The sequence below is a fragment of the Carettochelys insculpta genome, chromosome 1 (genome assembly GCF_033958435.1).
Source record: "Carettochelys insculpta isolate YL-2023 chromosome 1, ASM3395843v1, whole genome shotgun sequence".
NCBI classification, from domain to species: Eukaryota; Metazoa; Chordata; order Testudines; family Carettochelyidae; genus Carettochelys; species Carettochelys insculpta.
In genome coordinates, this window is record NC_134137.1 from 249,885,836 (window position 1) to 249,903,886 (window position 18,051).

General features: G+C 43.3%; 1 protein-coding gene across 1 annotated transcript; it reads right to left on the bottom strand.

The window, feature by feature from the left end:
• Positions 1 to 3,612: 3,612 nt before the first annotated feature.
• On the bottom strand, positions 3,613 to 13,514 carry MED21 (mediator complex subunit 21). Its single transcript, XM_074983718.1, has 4 exons — positions 13,385 to 13,514; positions 12,035 to 12,149; positions 9,308 to 9,408; positions 3,613 to 3,946 (listed from the first exon to the last, which is right to left on the bottom strand). Exons 1-4 carry the CDS (start codon positions 13,424 to 13,426, stop codon positions 3,770 to 3,772), a joined length of 435 nt encoding a protein of 144 aa, XP_074839819.1. The 5' UTR covers positions 13,427 to 13,514; the 3' UTR covers positions 3,613 to 3,769.
• Between the last annotated feature and the right edge of the window lie 4,537 nt (positions 13,515 to 18,051).

Genomic DNA, 18,051 nt, shown 5'->3' on the forward strand with positions numbered 1-18,051 from the left:
ACTGTTTACTCGTACTTAACTCCTGGTGCACTATGAGATCCTTTTTGCAGGACCCCTCCCTAACAGTCACTTCCCCTTTCGTATATGTGAAACTGATTGTTTTTTCATTCTATTTATTTTATTTCTCCGGTTTTCCAGATAATTTTGAATTATAATTCTATCCTCCAAAGTACTAGTAACGCCTCCCAGTTTGGTATCATCTGCAAACTTTATAAGTGTACTCTCTAAGCCATCATCTAAATCACTGATGAAGATACAGAACAGAACCGGTCCCAAAACTGATCTCTGAAGATCCTCACTTGTTATTCCCTACCAGCAAGACTGACACTAGCACAAGCCCCAGGCATCATTAGTGCTGCCACTTCACCTTCCTAACCTAGTTGTTAAATTATTCCTTACAAACTTACACTTTGTTGGGGAAGGTGCACTCTTCTTTCTTCAGCAAGCAGTTCATGTTTTCTTCAAGCGCTACCTGGCCCTGAAGATAGCCAGGCAATTTGGGAGTGGTAGTTCTAATTCTCTTTCCACAAGTAGTTTAACAAAATGCTGTCTAAGGGACTTTCATAACATTACTACTTGGTATATGAATCACCCTGGTCTCTCCCCATTCTGTGGTACAGACATAAACTCAGACCTGATAACAGAAGCAAGGGAGTGCAGGTTGAGCTGCCAGGCTGCAGTAAAGCCCAGGTAAAAGTTTGCATTGTGGGACTCATTCACAACAATGCAAAATGCTTAGATCCCTGTGCAGTTACAAAATGGTATCCACGTTGGCAAAAAACCACCTGCAGTCACCCAAATCCATGATGCAGATATGCAGAGATATGAAGGGATATCTACAAATTTGCAAAGTTCTAGATACACATGTGTATCTAAAGCCGCATCCAAATTCACAGATGCAGAAACTGGAAGATAGATGTGGATTTTCAGAGCTCAATCAATGCTAAATAACAAATTGAAGTGTGTTTTAGAGGTCATAACTGAACACAAAAATCACTGCCTTTACAAAGAAATAAGGAAGCATTTTAACAATTTCCTTATGCCATTTTTATTGCATTATCAATATGTAAAATGTTGACATTTTAGTAAAAATATTGAGGTACCCATTGAGGGAGCATACAATGTATGTGCATGCTCTTCTTTACACAGTCATAAGAGTTAAAGTTCTTCACATGCAGATCTGCTGTTTCTTTAAACAGCTGTTCTGATACCAGTACGCACTTTAATATAAAGGTGGCTGGCACGTTACCATGCTAGAAGCAGCAGCAAGCATGACAAAATAAAATAAAAATACACTACACCAAGGCAATCTTTCAAACAAGGAAATCTGAAATTCCACCAGCAGCAACTTCCTAATATTGAAACACAATGAACACAAAAAAGTATTGAGGACAGAGTAACTGCAGTAACCATGCAAACAGAACTTCTGAATGGCTAAGAAATATTGAGATTGGGTACACTTATGGAAAATTAACATCTGACAACACAAATGCTAGCGCCACTGTGCATCTGAATTCAGGGTTCGGGCTAGCAGGCCATGTAATCCTGCTCTAGTCTATTGCACTCCTATAGCAATATATTAAGCTTCAAAACACCTGTAAAATGGAGAAAAAACTTTCCAGTCTCACAGATGAGTCAACAGAAAATTAACCCCAAGACAGGTGTTCACTAATTAAGAGTGCCTCACATTCAGGCACACAACTTGAGACATGCGCATGTTTCTTTAGATGTGGTGAACACAGTTCTCATGACTTCAACTGCAGTTGGTGTCTGACACCTATTTTTAAAAAAGGGCAGCCCTCAAAGTCAAAACTCAAAATTAGTACATATTTTTGAAAGATGAGCTCCAGTGATTTACCAAGAGACACAAGAAGCCTAGGCTATAGCTGGGACTACAGTAGAGACCCAACTTCTATACAAAGTAAAAAGAGCACGCTTCCTTTCCTCATTGCATCTAGGCATTGCAGGAGTCTCGCAATAGCACGTGAAGTTTGCCATTTAACTCTGATTAAATCCTAAATGCTTACTACTTTGTACAATTAGATTGTTAAAGCCCTCTTTAGAGCACCAAACTGTTAGTTGTAAATGTACAAGGTTGTCTTATCCCCTGCTCCATTCTTCCTTTTACAGCATAATTCAATGGGTGTACGGCTCTGAATGCATTGCCACTGGGAAAGGGTGTACACTACTACATATGTCACAAAGTTCAAATATTGATCCAAACATCCCTGGTGTTTGAATCAAGCCCACGGTTAGGAGCACACATTGTTTCAACACAGAAGAACTTGAGCATTTCAAGGACTACCATTTTCATATTTACACTTACATATGTCCATGCAGGGGCTACATCAATTGCTTATGCAGAAGAACAGTACTAGGAAAGAAGTTAGGGTCAGCTCTTTTATAACTGGCTTTTTTCCCCTTTACTAACTCTTCTGACGCAACTACAACCAGCAGCACCTCCTCATTACTGTCTGCTTTTACGGGCATGCTGTGTGTCTTGAGAAAACTAGCATCCAGAAGCAGCCAGAAACAAAGGAGTAGAACTAACCCCATATGACCTGCTAGCAGCCTGCAGGGAACTAAGCAAGCGCATCAAATACTGCTAATGTTGCACAGACCTATTTGTAAACCACAAATCTGAATGACATCTGATCTTGGCATTCCTTTTTTCTACATATTAAGGGGGTTCAGCTGATATGAAAAACATATACTAGTTTGCACCCAAAGATAAAATACAGTCAAGTAAGTTGCCAGAGTGTCAGAGCAGCAGAAATGCTAATTTAACAGTATAGTACAGCAATGCAAAAGGCAAGCGTTGGAACAACCTCAGAATGCACAGCCTTTTGCTCATAGAACTCTGTGCAATGAAGCACTAATTTCTTATAAAAGCCTCACAAAATAAGAATCCTAACCACGAAGATTTAGAGCAGAGGGAGGCTACTAAAAATGTGCTGAGAAAGAATTTTCCCTTATGCCTCAGTAGGAATAGACACATTTACACTGAAGATGACTGCCCATCAAGTGTACGTGTACACATAACAGAAGTTAAACAACGGTATTTTGAAATAAAGAAAATACATTAAATGTGTAGTGCTGGAGTAAAGCGAACACCAATTCTTAGTTTATAAATGCTTCCCATACCAAACTTAAGTCTATATGACAAGATTTTTAAGCTTTGACAAATGATATGCTTTTACCATAATTGGTGCATTCACAATATTTACACAATAATATGGCTCAATATTACTATAAGGCTAGGGCCACACTAAATTCCCCTTTTGGGGGAGGAATGCACATGTAGAAGCTTGAAAATGCAAACGAAGGGCTGATTTACAAATCTCGTGCCTTATTTGCGTCATCTCTTCCGATCACATTTCTGGAAGAGACTTTTCCGAAAGCTAAAACAGCCATATAGACGCAGTTCCTTTGGAAAAAATCCCCACTTTCGAAAGAACCCTTCTTCCGATTTTGTTTCAGAAAGAAGGGTTCTTTCTAAGGTGGGGATTTTTTTCTGAATGAACCCTGTCCACTTGGCTGTTTTTGCTTTCGGGAAAAGTCTCTTCCAGAAACGCAAACGAAAGAGATTATGCAAATGAGGTGCAAGATTTGTAAATCAGCCCTTCATTTGCATTTTCAATCTCCCTCATTTACGTTCCTCCTCCAAAAGGGAAATGCAGTGTGGCCCTAGCCTAAATGTTTGATACACAACATGACTTTATTCACAATCTAATAGCAGCCCTTTCCAGTAAAGTGCTGCCCCCTGCTGCTATGAATCTGGAACAGAATGACTATGAGTACCACTTCTGGTCTTCAGTTGCGATTGAGCAATATCTGCCAGGGCACTCTGTATCTTTTCTAGTAGCATATCCCCACGATAGACAACCTCTTCCAGACGGGCAGCTGCTTCATGGTTCTCTTCCTCTAATCGATAGAGACTTGCAGCCTTGAAATACAGAATAAAAAAGAAAAAAAGTTTGGGGATTATGAAAATCATATAAGACAGATATTTTTTTCTCCCCCAAGGGGATGAGTGGAGGAATTGTGCAGGCCCACAATGAAACAGCAAGATCAGTGTTTAGCTTGTGCATCACTCTCTGCTGGAAACCATGAATATCGTTTATCCACTACAAGCTTGCCATTTGAAAATGCACTCCTTGTCTGTAGATTAAATTCATCAACCAAAACAGATATTTGCGTATCTTGGATTGCCAAGTTTAGATGAGTTCAACTACAGTTTTGCGAACAAACAGAAAACAGAACTCCAAAGAGATGAGTAAGGTATCAGACTTTCAGATCTCATAGCGTTAATTAAGTTTGTACTACATTATAAAACCACCTCATCTTTGGAACAGCACACACAGTACTTCCAAAGAGGACCCATCAACATGCACTGTGGAAGACAATAGGTATTTGAATCCAACTAAGTGTTCCATTATTTAACTGTAAATTATAGGACATATGACTGCAGCTAAAATATGGGCATTTAGACCAAAGACTCTGCAATGGACCAGCCATCTGAACAGAAAAGTGAAAAAGGTATCTTGGGAGAACAAATGTGGCAGCCCCATATATACATGTAGGATACTGTCTGTGGTACACTGAACAAGAGATATAGCTATGGGTTACTTGACTAACAGCATACATGCTTCTTTTACTGAGATTTATGCTGCTGGTGGGCTAGACAGTTCAAAGTTCTACTTTCCTGATCAGCCTCTCACACATTTACAGAAACCAAACTATCATCATCTTTGAACTCAAAGGATGAACATACATATTTAGGAGACATTCATGAAATGAGATTTTACATCCAGCCAATATTCCCTCTACTTTTTACCATCCTCAGGCAAAATAAATGTTATGTGCACTGAAGCATGTGCAGATGTGCATCTCCAGTAGAAACAGATGCTGCCAACTGTGGGCCCTGTGCTCATCAGCTGGGTGCCATTTGAATCCCTCCTGGCTGGAGACCCAAGTGCACAGCTTACAGGAAACACTTGAACCAGCTAAATTTCAAAGTTATGGCTTAAGTCAGTAAGTTCTAAATCCTAGTTTAAACAATGCCTTTCCAACTGGGCTCGTACTGCAGTGCACCGATTACAGTAAAAAGCATGTCACTTATCAACACCTAACAATCTTGTAATATAGATTCCAGTTTGGCGGAGAAGCATTTGTAAACTAAGAATTCATGTTCGTGTTGCTCCAGCCCAATACATTTAATGTATTTCCTTTATTTCAATATACTATAGTTTAACTTCTATAGCTTTTTTATATGTCACCTTTAGAACCTCCACTGTTTTTTACTGAGGTAGACACTCAGCCAATTTCATTCATCCTTATAACATATCTCAATGAGGGTGGGCTGTGTCATGGATTTTTCATCCCTCGGGCATTATCGCCCCCGTGGGTCAGGGGAAACAAGCCTTTGGCCATTAAACACCATTATAGGTACAGGTAAACCTAAAATCACATAGGCTGCCATTTAGCAGCCCCCTGTAACGGTCACTCTGAGTCAGTTGGTTTTCCTGGTAACCCTGAACTCATAAACACTTCATGCCCAGGTTCAAAATCCAGGCCTCTGATTGGGCACCTGTGGAGAGATTCTGGAAAATTCCACAGGCTGGAGGACCTGGTTGAAAACCATGGACAGAATCATGAATATTAAAATCGAATCATGAATCATGCATGAGGACACCAAATAAAAGAAGGCGCAGCACAGCACCCAGTGTCAGTCTGGCTGCGGTACAAGAGCTCCTGCCTTTTCAAAGAGCTCCTGAGTCAACACCAGCACTGTCCAGCAGGGTCCCCCTGCTGCGGTGACAGCGTGCTGTTTTTTTTACCTCAGCACTGACAGAGTGACAAGCAGCCCTGAGGTGGATCAGACGAGCGGCGAACTGGCCTCATCTCTAGGATGAGGTACTGTGCGCTCGCCTGCTAAAACCCAGGGTCTGCCATCTAAAGAGGCAAGCAGGCTCTGAGGTAGATCAGCTGGGTGGCGAACTGGCCTCACCATTAGGGTGAGGTACTGCGTGCCCAGCTGTTAAAGCCCAGAGCCTGCCATCGAAGCGGCACCCTCGCTCCCGCCGCCAACCATTCTGCGGGGACAACAACGGGCACAACCCACCTGCCTAACAGGACTGCAGCCATCCGGACACGTAAATTTACCACAGGACTGAGGCTCAGCCCAGGCTGCACAGTCTTTCACAGCCCTGAGGCCTAACTTGGGCTACACAGACTTTTATAGGCCTGAGGCTCAGCCCAGGTGACTCTTACAGGCCTGAGGCCCAGCCCAGGTGACTAGGACTACCATAGGCCTGAGGCTCAGCCCAGGCCACATAGACTTTTCATAGGCCCGAGGCCCAGCCCGGGCCATACAAGTTATACTATCACAACACTGTGGGCGTTGGGTCCCCACATCGGAGGGTTCGGGGTCACAACCCGGACCGTGTCCTTCCAGGGCCAGGGAAGGGCCACACCCAGGGGCTTGACCCTAAGGCCGGGCCTTACTGCCCAGGCTTAAATTATTACTGCACAATTGTATTAATAGTAGTTAATCTGTTAATCAGTTACTAGTGTTTATTTAGTGCAATTATAGTTAATCTGTTAATTTTAATAGTGTTAATATTTAGTAAGTGCATTATTGGCTTAAGAAATAGGCAGGGCATCTCGGTAGAGGCTTGACCTCCCAGTACCCTGCGAACCCTGCATTTTACCTTACCCCTTACCTATCTTTGTCCTCCAAGCCCCAGCCGGGGAGGTAACACTTCCCCTCACTCAGCTGGGAGGAGGCCCTAGCAGGCAGAGCCCTAGGGTCTCCAATAGAGTGGCCCAGCAAACCACCCGGAGCACAAAGGAGGAAGGCAAATTAACCTTCCCCTGCTCGGAGCCAAAACCATTTAAAACCCCTAAGCCTCTTTCCTTAAACTTTCCTTTTAACCATCCTTTTTGCCTCCCAACTCAATAAAAACTGCCATACAGGTCTGCCCTATGGATTTCCTGTGTGTTACTATTGTAACTGTTTAAGTAAAATATTATTGTTGCAACTTAGTATATTAGTAGTAGTAATCACTAGTTTATATAGTTACATTGTAAGAAATTATCTACTGTGTTACATTTGTTGTCCTCTTTTTTCCTGCTCTGTTAATTAATAAACTTTGTAACTGTTTGCACCTGCACAAGCCTTCCTCTTCTGGTCTCACCCTTCTCCCTTAAAGCCAGCCTCCTGCCTGCCAGGGAAAAAACCCACCAGCCTCTCTTACAGCGGTACAGGGCCAGTGCACAATCCTCGGGGCCTCCTGCCGGAGGTGGGTGGGGGCGGCCTGCAGAGGGATGGGGCGACCTCTACTCGTCGCCGGGTCTCCACCGTCCCCTCCTTATCCTCGTCCCAGGCCCCTTGAGGATCCGAGTGGTATAGTGGTGTGGGGTCAGTGTGCCCTCGGCCCGCGACTTTGCCCGCACCGACAGGCTGTAACACTTGAAACAACACACCAGTTTAAGAATGGATGTGAAGAACAAACAAAAAGCCATATTCAATTGGAAGTGTAACCAGAGGACAATTTGACCAAGACAAAACATCTACCCTTGCAAAAAGGGTTTAAATGACCAAGAGCAGTGGTAAGTCCTATGTTGAAAATGGCCCCTAAAAATCAGGCATGGGCTCTAGTGCAACACCAGCCAAGAGGAGAGCATGCTGTCTGCTGAGTCATCAAACTCAGATTCTGCAGTGCCTCTGCTTTCCCGCACAAGTGTCACCAGGATGAGACATGGCTCAGCTATAAAACAGGACATTTTAATCTATGGTATATCTGCAGATAAGACTAAACTATTCACATTATGCGTATGAACTGTGAAATTACAATGATGCTTACACAGTGTAAGCTTTTAATGTAATTAACATGTTCAGTCACTGCAATAACTAGATCGCTAGCAAATACAGCACTTTTGTTCAATATCCCTCAACTGTTCGGGACAATAGTTAAGCCCAGTTCATGCTTCTCCAATTTAGACATGACTACAATAGCACTCAAGTTGCGTGTATCTCAGGTTAACACAATTCTCCATGTTGGAGAGCTGGTGCCTGGCTCCAGGCTGCCCACCACTGAGGGGAGCTGGGAAACTGACCAGCGTAGCAGCACTGGTCAATTTCCTGGCTCCCACCAATGGCAGGCAGGGGGAGCCAGGCACCAGCTCCCCACCCCTCACAGGAGTGGAGATACTGACCAGTGCAGCAGCACTGGTCAGTTTCCACTCTCCTGTGAGCAGCTGGCAGCCCAAAGCCCTCTTGGCTGCTCACCACTCACAGGACACAAGAAACTGACCAGAAGTGCTGCACAGGTCAGTTTCCCGGCTCCACTGAGTTATGCGAAATTTGACTTAGGCAGGGTTGTGCAAGGATGCAACCTCTGCGTAAGTCGGGGTTCTACTGTACTCTCTTTTGTAATCTGCAGGTATCATCTACAACTTTGAGACCATCAACTCCTTCAAAAACTAAAAAATTTACTCTTCAAATTGTTTCATTGTAGCATATATAGTTAGGAGTCATCCTTACCCATTTACTTACATAAAGTAATTTAACCACCCACCCAAACTTAGGGCATCTCTACACTTACTGGAGCATCAACTTCTTCAGGGTCTATCTTCTGGTGTTTGATTTAGCACACCAAATGGGGATGCGCTAAACTAAACCATTGGGACTCTACAGTTGGCCCTGGTACTCCTCAGTCTTGTAAGGAGTAGGGAGGTCAACAGGAAAGTCTCTCCCATTGACCTCTCTCTGTGTAGACAGCCAGAAAAATCCATCTCCACTAATATTAATTTCAGCTATTCAATTGTTGTAGCTAGACTCGTTTATCTTACATCAATTTTTTGGTCTAATGTAGAACTAGACTTAGAAATCAGAGCTGATAAAGTTGCTGCAGATGGGAAGGGTAAGACAGATGGTCCAGCAATCAAGACTTTTAGAAAGACAGGAGCACTGGAGCAAAGTATTTTGCAAGGTTGGACAGATTGCTGTGGATACCTTAGCAGGGGGCACACAGGTGCTTTTGTGAGAAAACGGTCTAGGGCAAAAAGCTTGCTCTGCTGTCCTGCATGAAGATTTCCTTGTGGAACCAAGAAGTGTGTGTGGAGGGGAAATGTAACATTATAGAAATGCTGAAAGACTTTGGGAAAATTAACGGTCCCCCTAAACTAAGATTACATCCTTGATGCCACCTGCTAGTTTCGGCTTGGATATTCAGAGAAGACTAAGAGGGTTGGAATTTTTTTTTTGTTATTTGTGTTTTTCTGACCTTAGTGCTATTCTTACCTGCAAAGCTGCTGTTGATTCTTCACTAGGTAATGAATCTATTAGAACATCAATATCCTTAGCAGTTCGTGCAATCAATGCTGCAAACAACTGAGCATATTCTATATAAAAATGATAAAAAAAAAAAAAAAAATCAGATCAGTTTATTACGTTATCTGTCACAATTCAATTAATCTTTTCAGAGGAGAACTGTGATAAACTTGCTGCTCACTGAAGGAACAAAATATTTAGAATTTTACTTCAAATTAAAGATTTACATTGATTTCTAACTCTAATGGATTCTAGACTTTTAAAAATGGTTTCCTATACTAAAGATATGATAATATCTTCCATACCAAACAAATCTAAGGCAGGCCAATTGTGAAAGATTGATTCCAAATCCTAGGTTGCTTTTCCAATACCATTTGTTAGCTTAAAACAGTGTCTTTACAAAGTAAGGCAGAGATTTTTTAAGTCAAATCCATTGTAGCATCATAACAAACATTCCAGATACAGTATGTTATATATACACGAGACCATCAAGATACTCATCTTTCAATTGTATTCCTGATTTTGGCCACTCTACTAGTTAAAAAATGTCAGAGACTAGATTAGATTAGATAATGTTAATAAGTCTGAAACGTATTAAATGTTTACACCAACTTAGAAAGGGTAGGTCGACACATCACTAACCTAGTGTCTACATGATGCAACCATTATTTTGAAATAAATTTGAAATAGCAGCCTTCTTATTTTAAAACTGGTAAGCCTCATATCACAAGGAATAGCACCTATTTTGAAATAGGTGCCATTAAACCTGGGAGCAGTGCCTATTTTGAAATACAGCCATTGGATACACTACTATGATTTATTTTGAAATAGGCTCTGTGTTTAGACAATGCATTGCAAAACAGCTAAGTGCATTTTTGTGTGTAGCAGTGTTATTTCAAAATAAGCTATTTCAGAATAAGACTGCTGTGCAAACATATCCTAACACAGGAGATGGCAACCTGCGGCTCTAGAGCCACCTCCAGCTCTTTAAGGAGCCACCGGCAGCTCTGAGCATTGCTACCACTGACTCCATTTGCAGCTGTGGAGGCCGCCACCACTTAAAGAATGCCCATGGTTAAAACGGAATTTAGCTTTTTCTGTTTAAGCAGAGGCAGCCACTGCAGCTGCTGAGTGATCAGCTTTGGCTGGGGCAGGGTGGGGAGATCCAGAAAGGCACAGAACCCTGGTAGAGGAAGCCAGCAGAGCAAGGACCAGTCCCATGTACTCCACGTGGGGGAAGTCAGCCTGCAGGAGAACTGGTAGAGGGAAGGATGGCTGAGCCCGCCCCTGCTGCAGCTGCGCAGCCATGCTGAGAAGGAGGTGGCAGTGGGGAGGAGCAGTAGAGGTGCAGAGGTGGTGGCCATGGAGGAGAAGCAGCAATGCATGGAGCTCATTGGCTGAGGTAGGTAAATCCTGGGGTTTGGATGGCAGTTTGGGGCTGAAGGGGTTAAATGTGGGGAAGTGGGGCAGTTTGGGGGTTGAGGCAGATAAAGACTGGAGATGGGAATAAAACTTTATAACGGATACAAATCAGTGTGTGTGTGCTGTTCTTAAAATGGGGTGACAAAATATACAGGTTGACATTATTTATTAAGAACTGTTTCATTCATATGCACTGCAGCACTTGAAGTATTCATTTTGTAACTGAATTTGAAAAAATGACTCCTCTCGCTATTTCAGTTGCAGACCCCTGTCCTAACAGATCGAGAGATGGAGGATTCTTAATACAGCTGCTTAATAGATTTATCATTGCAAGTTTGAAGTCAAATCAACTGTAATGCTTTTACTCTGTCAATCTACAAATTCACCAGAAAAGCTTAGTTATAATTTCTTTAGTTAAAGGATTTTAATTACACTTCTAAACAACATGAAAAGATTTGGAGTACTTTCAGAGGACATTGCTGGTTTAAAGCCTATTCTGAAACCAAATGTTTTAAATAACATTACAAGTAAAACCCCAGGTTATTACAGTTGAAAAATTAAGAGGGCAAATGGTATTTCCTCAAGTTACTTTGTACATTTGCTGTACTTTTATGTATAGTCATCACTTCTACTCATAAGTCTCTCACACAGCAGTGCAGAAGAGAACATTTAAAAATAGAAAACTGACTATAAAACTCAAGGACAGGTATAATGAATGATATTTTCAAACCTGTCATTTTGAAAAACAATGTTTACTTAAATGTATACAGTAAACCCTCAAGATCTCACATTAGAGTGATTGGAGGGGGACCACAGAAGCTCCAGCCAGAGGCAGCTGCTGCTCAGGCAATGGTGGCAGGAGGAGATCCCTCTGTCAAAAGGGAACTGAGTGCCAGTGCTGGGGGGGACCCCCTTGTTAACAGGGAGTTTTGCTCTACCAGCCAGTAGCCTTTTAACAGGGAGATCCCTGTTAACAAGGGGCTCCCTCTCCTCACAATGGCACTCAGTTTTTGGTATGAATGTTAACTTTCATAACTGCAGCCACTAGAAAGGGTAGGTACTCCAAAACTGTGAGTACATTTGAATAATCAGATTTGTACAAAAAAGGCCTATGCTTAGCGTTGTCAAAAATATTTCTATTTTTCAAAAATATTCACTTCTCCATAGAATGCAGAGTTTTCCTCATCTTGGCCTGAAGTTACTTAATTCTAAGCTGACAGCACCTATTTCACCAGGGAGTAATCATGTTTAGTTAGTAGACACAAATGAACTGACCTTCTGTAGGATTAGCTGGCTGATCTTTGTTTATTGCTGTTTGAATGTTATTGAATGAGGCAGGAGGGCCACATTGCTGCAGTACTCCAATGGCATTACAAAACTGATCTGCAAGCTATAGACAAGAAGAAATAGATTTACACAATCATTTCAGTTTGTTTTTAAATGTTTTGCCCTGTCAACTATTTTTGCACTGAGACCCATGCCAATGCAAGTATAATTCCACAGATCAATTAGCAGGATTAGGGACTAATTAAAATGCTACCATCAGTACACTTAAATCCAGTGTTATAGTTACACTGACCCAAACTGCTAGCAGCAGTATGCAAACAGACGTTCTCAAAAATGCAAGTGATCGCTCATTTGCAGCAGGAGGCCACTGCTGGCAAAAAATAGTGTAGCCATGGTTCTGCTGGAAAACTCCCCTTTGTCTACAGCTTCTTATGCCTGATTTTTTCCAGGTATAAGAGGCTCCCAACAAAGAGGGGGTTTTGCCAGCAGAACCACATTTACGCTGTTTTTTTCCCTGCAGGTAGCAGTCTCTCTCTTCCAGTGAGCAAATATCCAAATGAGTGTCTATTTGCATACCGCTGCATAAAGTTAGGGTCAGTGTAATGACAACCCAGGACAAAAATTTGGTTTTTGTAAAGCTCTATCTACTCCTGAGGTAAAAATGCTTTCTTCCAATTCCCAGCCACACAAATAAACGTTTCCCAGCCTGTTACTGATCCGGGGGACATTAAGTGGTAAGATTATTGTGATCAACAGTAAAAGGGGAGCTGTATTCTCTCACCAACCCCAATCAGAGGGGCTCACTGGAACAAGGGCAAGACTTGGAAGCATTCCCACTGGTACATCCTTTGTAACAAAGCTTCCAGCCTCAAACCAGCCATTTCAAGAGGGAGCCGAGAGACTGACTTGAAGGGTGCACCTGTGCAAACGGCTTGCAGGGGTGCTTCTCCGGGAGCTTTTCCCTGCAGCAGCAGCAGCAGCAGCAGCCGCCGCCGCCGCCCCCCCAGCTGCTCGAGACTGGGAAAAGCCGCCTACCCCCCACCCACACACTCCACAGGGGGCAGCTGCTAACAGCGTCGAGCTCCCCGCCCCCGGATGGCGCGAGCTCGGCGCTGCTAGGGCAGGGAGTTCCACCGGGGTGCGCGAGAAGAGCCGAGAGCGCCGCTGACAAGCCCAATAGTCCCCCCCCTCCTCCCCCGCGTTTGCTTTGAATCTGCTCCAACGCCGAGGTTCGTTACCCCGCCCCGCCCTGCGAGTACACGGCCGAGGAGATCCGAGGAGCGACGCCCGCTCCTCCCACCCCGGCGCGAGCCACCCCTCCGCGCGCGCCAGCCTCACCGAATTCACCGCATCCTGCAGCTGAGTTAGTCGATCCGCCATGATGCGCTCCGCGCTCCAGCCACCGCGATTCCGAGCCCCGCCTGCCCATTGGACAGAGCGTGAGCGAGGCCAGGCCAGGAGGCCAATAGACGCGCTTGGTGTTGGGGTTAAGGAGTGGGCGGGACTGTGCGTGGTTATCTTTTGGGTCCGACAGTGGGCGTTGGCTAAGAGAACGCCGCGATTGCCACGGGGCCGGTGCCCCCTACTGGCCGGGAGGCGATTTGGCAGCTGCCAGCGCCGCCCTGGGAACAGAAAGGCCAAGAGCGGAGCTAGGGACCATTGAGTAAATGGGAAAAGTCCCAAGTGTCAGAGGGGTAGCCGGGTTAGACCGTAGCTGCAAAAACAAATTGGAGCCATGGGGCACCTTGGAGAGCAACAGATTTATTTGGGCATAAGCTTTTGTGGGTAAAACCCACTTCATCAGATGCATTGGAGCCATTCACAGCGATGCATCTGATGAAAGCCTATGCCCCGATAAATCTGTTAAGTCTCTAAGGTGCCACAGAACTCCTCTCTGTTTTTGGAAAAAGTCCATTTGATTTCAATGGGTTGTTGGATCAAAGGGTGGGGCATCCTTTGGGGGGCGGGGTCTGCACGTGCATGGCAATGAACAGCGTTATGGGGAAAATAAGGGCAGAAACAAGCAGGCCCAGGAGCATTTTAAATCCAGCCCATGACAATTTATTATTAATTCGTGTCTTTACCAGATGTTCGCACCTATTTCAGGAGTTGATGCAAGCAAGAATTTCAGGTCCCCATCCTCTTAGTGACAAATCCAGTGTTTTGTGGTGTGCAATTTGATGCATCCCGCTGTCTTTAAGCAACAATCTTTAATAGGATACAAGCAGAATGAGAGCTCATCTATCAATGCACATTTCTAATGCTCAAGCCCAGATTCTAGTAGCCCAGTGACTGTAACAGAATCTCAGCTTTTTTCCTACCCTTCATGCTTCCAGAAGAAAATCTGGAAAACATGCCCAGAGGCAGTGTTCTTTATAAGATGGGCACTTGGGTAGGCACCAGGAAAGATTCAAATGCTGCCATGCTGATTAGCAGAGTGCCCACAGCTAGGCTGTTTATTTCTACTGTTGATGCACATTCACACATGTCTCTGTTCACATAAAATTTATTCCACACATGAATGGAAAAATCTGCACATGGATGGAAAAGAATATAGGTGTAACATTGTCTATAGTGTACCCTAATGACTCAGAAAGCATAAAGCAAATGAAAAGACCTCATTATTCATTATTTTAAAAATTTCTCATATTTTAAGAAGTCTCTTGATTTGTATATTGTAATTGACAAAACTGCTTGAATATGTCATTGATAAGCTCTCAGTCAACTAGGGCAGGCATAACTGTGAATGTAGGTATGTAATCTTAGGCCTGGCTTACATGAGAAAATTAAGATGATTTAATGACGTTGGTAAAGGTTATAAAAAATCCACACTTTTGAGCAGCATAATGAAGCCAGTCTAAATCCCTAAGTACCTCATGTTAGAACTATCAAGAATTCTTTCACCAATCTATCTACCACTTGTTAGGGAGGATTGCTTATATCCAGGGAGAATCCCCATTGGCATAGGTAGTGTGTACAATGCAGCACTACAGTGACACAATTATAGCTTTGTAAGTCTATACAAGCCCTTAAAAGTTGGGAATGAAGGGGAGATGTTAGACCCAGTAACATTGTCTCCAGCAGCACTGACAGCTGCTGTGGGCCTGGCTCCCTGCCCCCAGAAGGGGCAGGACCAAAGGTGGAAGGGGCAGGGCTTAGGGCAGTCAGTCCTGGCCCCACCCCCACTGTGTGCCGAGCAGCGGCACAATGCTCTATAATGTTTTAATGAGGTCTGGGGCAACTGCCCCCTTTCACCCTCACCCTGTGTTGGTGGGCCACATTATCTACTACTATATAAATTATCTGAGTGTTTTCAAGTCTAGTTTCAGAGGCCTCATGTAATGTGTCTTCCAGCTCTTTCCTTAGGTCTGTGTTTTCCAAAGTGTGGTACATGCACCACTGGTGACACTTGAAAGGACTTCAAGGGGTATGTGGCAGAAAATAAATTACTAAAAATCAGGAGATGAGCACTAGGACAGTGGGTATGCTGATAAGGGTGAAGTCCCAAAAGAGGTATGCAAATGTTTTAAGTTTGGGAAAAACTGCCTTAGGTGATTTCACAACCTATACATTTTTCGAAATGGAAAACCATTCCCAACATTCAGCTTACATTTTATTTATCTTAATTTCTTCTCAGTATTCCCACTTTTACTCCCTTGCACTATTATAAACTATTCTTTACTAGCTTTGAATTTACTCCCTTCAAATATTTGTAGATCACAATTACACATCTTCCTTAACTTCAACAATACAGCATCAACATTTTTCTTTGTAAATCAATCCTACCAGCTCCATGATCATTTTCTTTTTCTCTGAACTCCTTTCCAAGTACTGTATCAATGTCTTTCTGGTAATGAGGTGCACAGCTGAACACAAATATTCTGGAATCACACCAGATTCTCAAACAGTTTTGCTACCTTTGAATGTAAACCCAAAACTAAAATCAGAGGCTCCTGCCCTGTTCCACCCCTTCTCCACTCATGCCTCTCCTCTCCCACCCCATCCCTTCCCTGCCCCTACTCTGCCCATGTCTTGCCCCTGGTCTGCCCCACCAACCTCTTTCCGCACAAGTGCTGCTGCCAGTAGGTGTGGGGGCAGTTCCCCCCTATCTCTGGGAGCAGTGCTCCTGTACTCATTGGAAATGGTGCAGTACTCACAGTGAGTGCAGGTGGCTGGAGGGATGCAGGGGGTGCATGTATCCCCTGTGCACTCCGAGGTGTTGCCTATGACTATAATGGCTTTGTTTTCTTCAGCAATAACTTCTCTAATTTTTAGTCTGCCCTCATTGTTTACTACATGCAGAAAACATACAGCAGAAAAAAAAGTTCTGTACCTTAAATGCAAAGCTATCATTCCTGACTGAGAGTGAGGAGAAATGTTATATCTCCAAGTAATACTGAATACTCAGCATGATGTGTGTAGTATTAAAATTCCAGGTGTAACACTTTTTTGCATGATTTAGCTCCTTTGAAAGAGAAATGTCAAGTTGAAACTAAAACACAAACCACACTGTTTACCAGTTGTCAGTAAAATGAGATTAAAATCAACTTCTGCAATCCATGGAACAGATAAATATTATCAGAAATTTAGAACCAACTGAAAAAAAAAAAGAAAAAGCAAACAAACAATTTCCGCATTAAGTTCTTGCCCAGTAAATTTCAGCTCACAGTATGTAGAGTGTCATTCAGTTTATGACATACAAGTAAAACATTTCTCATATATGGTTTAGGTATACTTAATCCTGCCTTAGTGGTCTAAGACCTCTTGAGGTCCCTCTTGCCCAATATGTCTATGATGCGATTAGTTCTAAGAAAAGGTAGTCAAGAAAAGCAAGCATGCTCTGATGGCTCTCTTATGTTAAGTCAGGTTAACAGATAAAAGATACCAAAGCTGTGCAAATCAACTCATGTAAGAATGACCATACTGGATCAGAGCAAAGGTCCTTCTAGCCCGGTATCAGCTCTTTCAACAGGGGTCAATGCCAAGTGTGTCAGAAAGAATGAACAGAATAGGTAATCATCAAGGCTGTGTCTACACGTGCCCCCTCCTTTTGGAAGGGGCATGTTAATGAGGGAGTTTGAAAGATGCTAATGAGGCGCTGCCATGAACATGCAGCACCTCATTAGCATAATGGCAGCTGTGGCGATTCGAAAGTGCTACTTTTGAATCGCATGCCGCCTGTGTAGCCAGGGGCTTTTCGAATCGACCCCCATTTGTTTTGGGAAGAAGGGGCTTTCGAAGACTGGGAGGTCATTTTGAAAGGCCCCCGGCTACACGGGTGGTGTGGGATTCTAAAGTGGCACTTTCGAATCACCGTGGCTGCCATTATGCTAATGAGGTGCTGCATATTCATGAAAGTGCTTCATTAGCATCTTTCAAACTCCCTCATTAACATGCCCCTTCCGAAAGGAGGCGGCTCATGTAGATGCAGCCCAAGTGATCTATCCTTTGTTGCCCATTCCCAGCTTCTGGCAAAGAGAGGCTGGGGACACCCTCCCTGCCCATCCTGGCCGATAGCCATTGATGGTTTTATCCCCCATGAATTTATCTATGTGTTTTTAACTCTGTGATAGTCTTGGGCTTCACAACATTCTCTGTCAAAGAGTTCCGGAGGTTGACTGTGCATTATGTGAAGAAATGTTTCCTTTTCCTTTAAGCCTGCTGCATATTAATTTCATTTAGTGACCCCTGGTTCTTGTGTTTACTTTCTCCACCCCAGGCATGATATCATAGACCTCTGTTGTATCTCCGCTTGCTGGTCTCTTTTCCATGCTGCAAAGTCTCAGTCTTATTAATTTCTTCTAATACAGAAGCAGTTCCACACCTCTAATCAATTTTGTTCCTATTTTCTGAGCATTTTCCGATTCCAATATATCTTTTCTGAGATGGGGGCGCACTCTGGATTTATATGGAGGCAATAGGAAATTTTGTTTGATTCTCTATTCCCTTTGTGATTCCCAACATTGTTTGCTTTTTTGACTGTAGCTGCACATTGAGTGGATGTT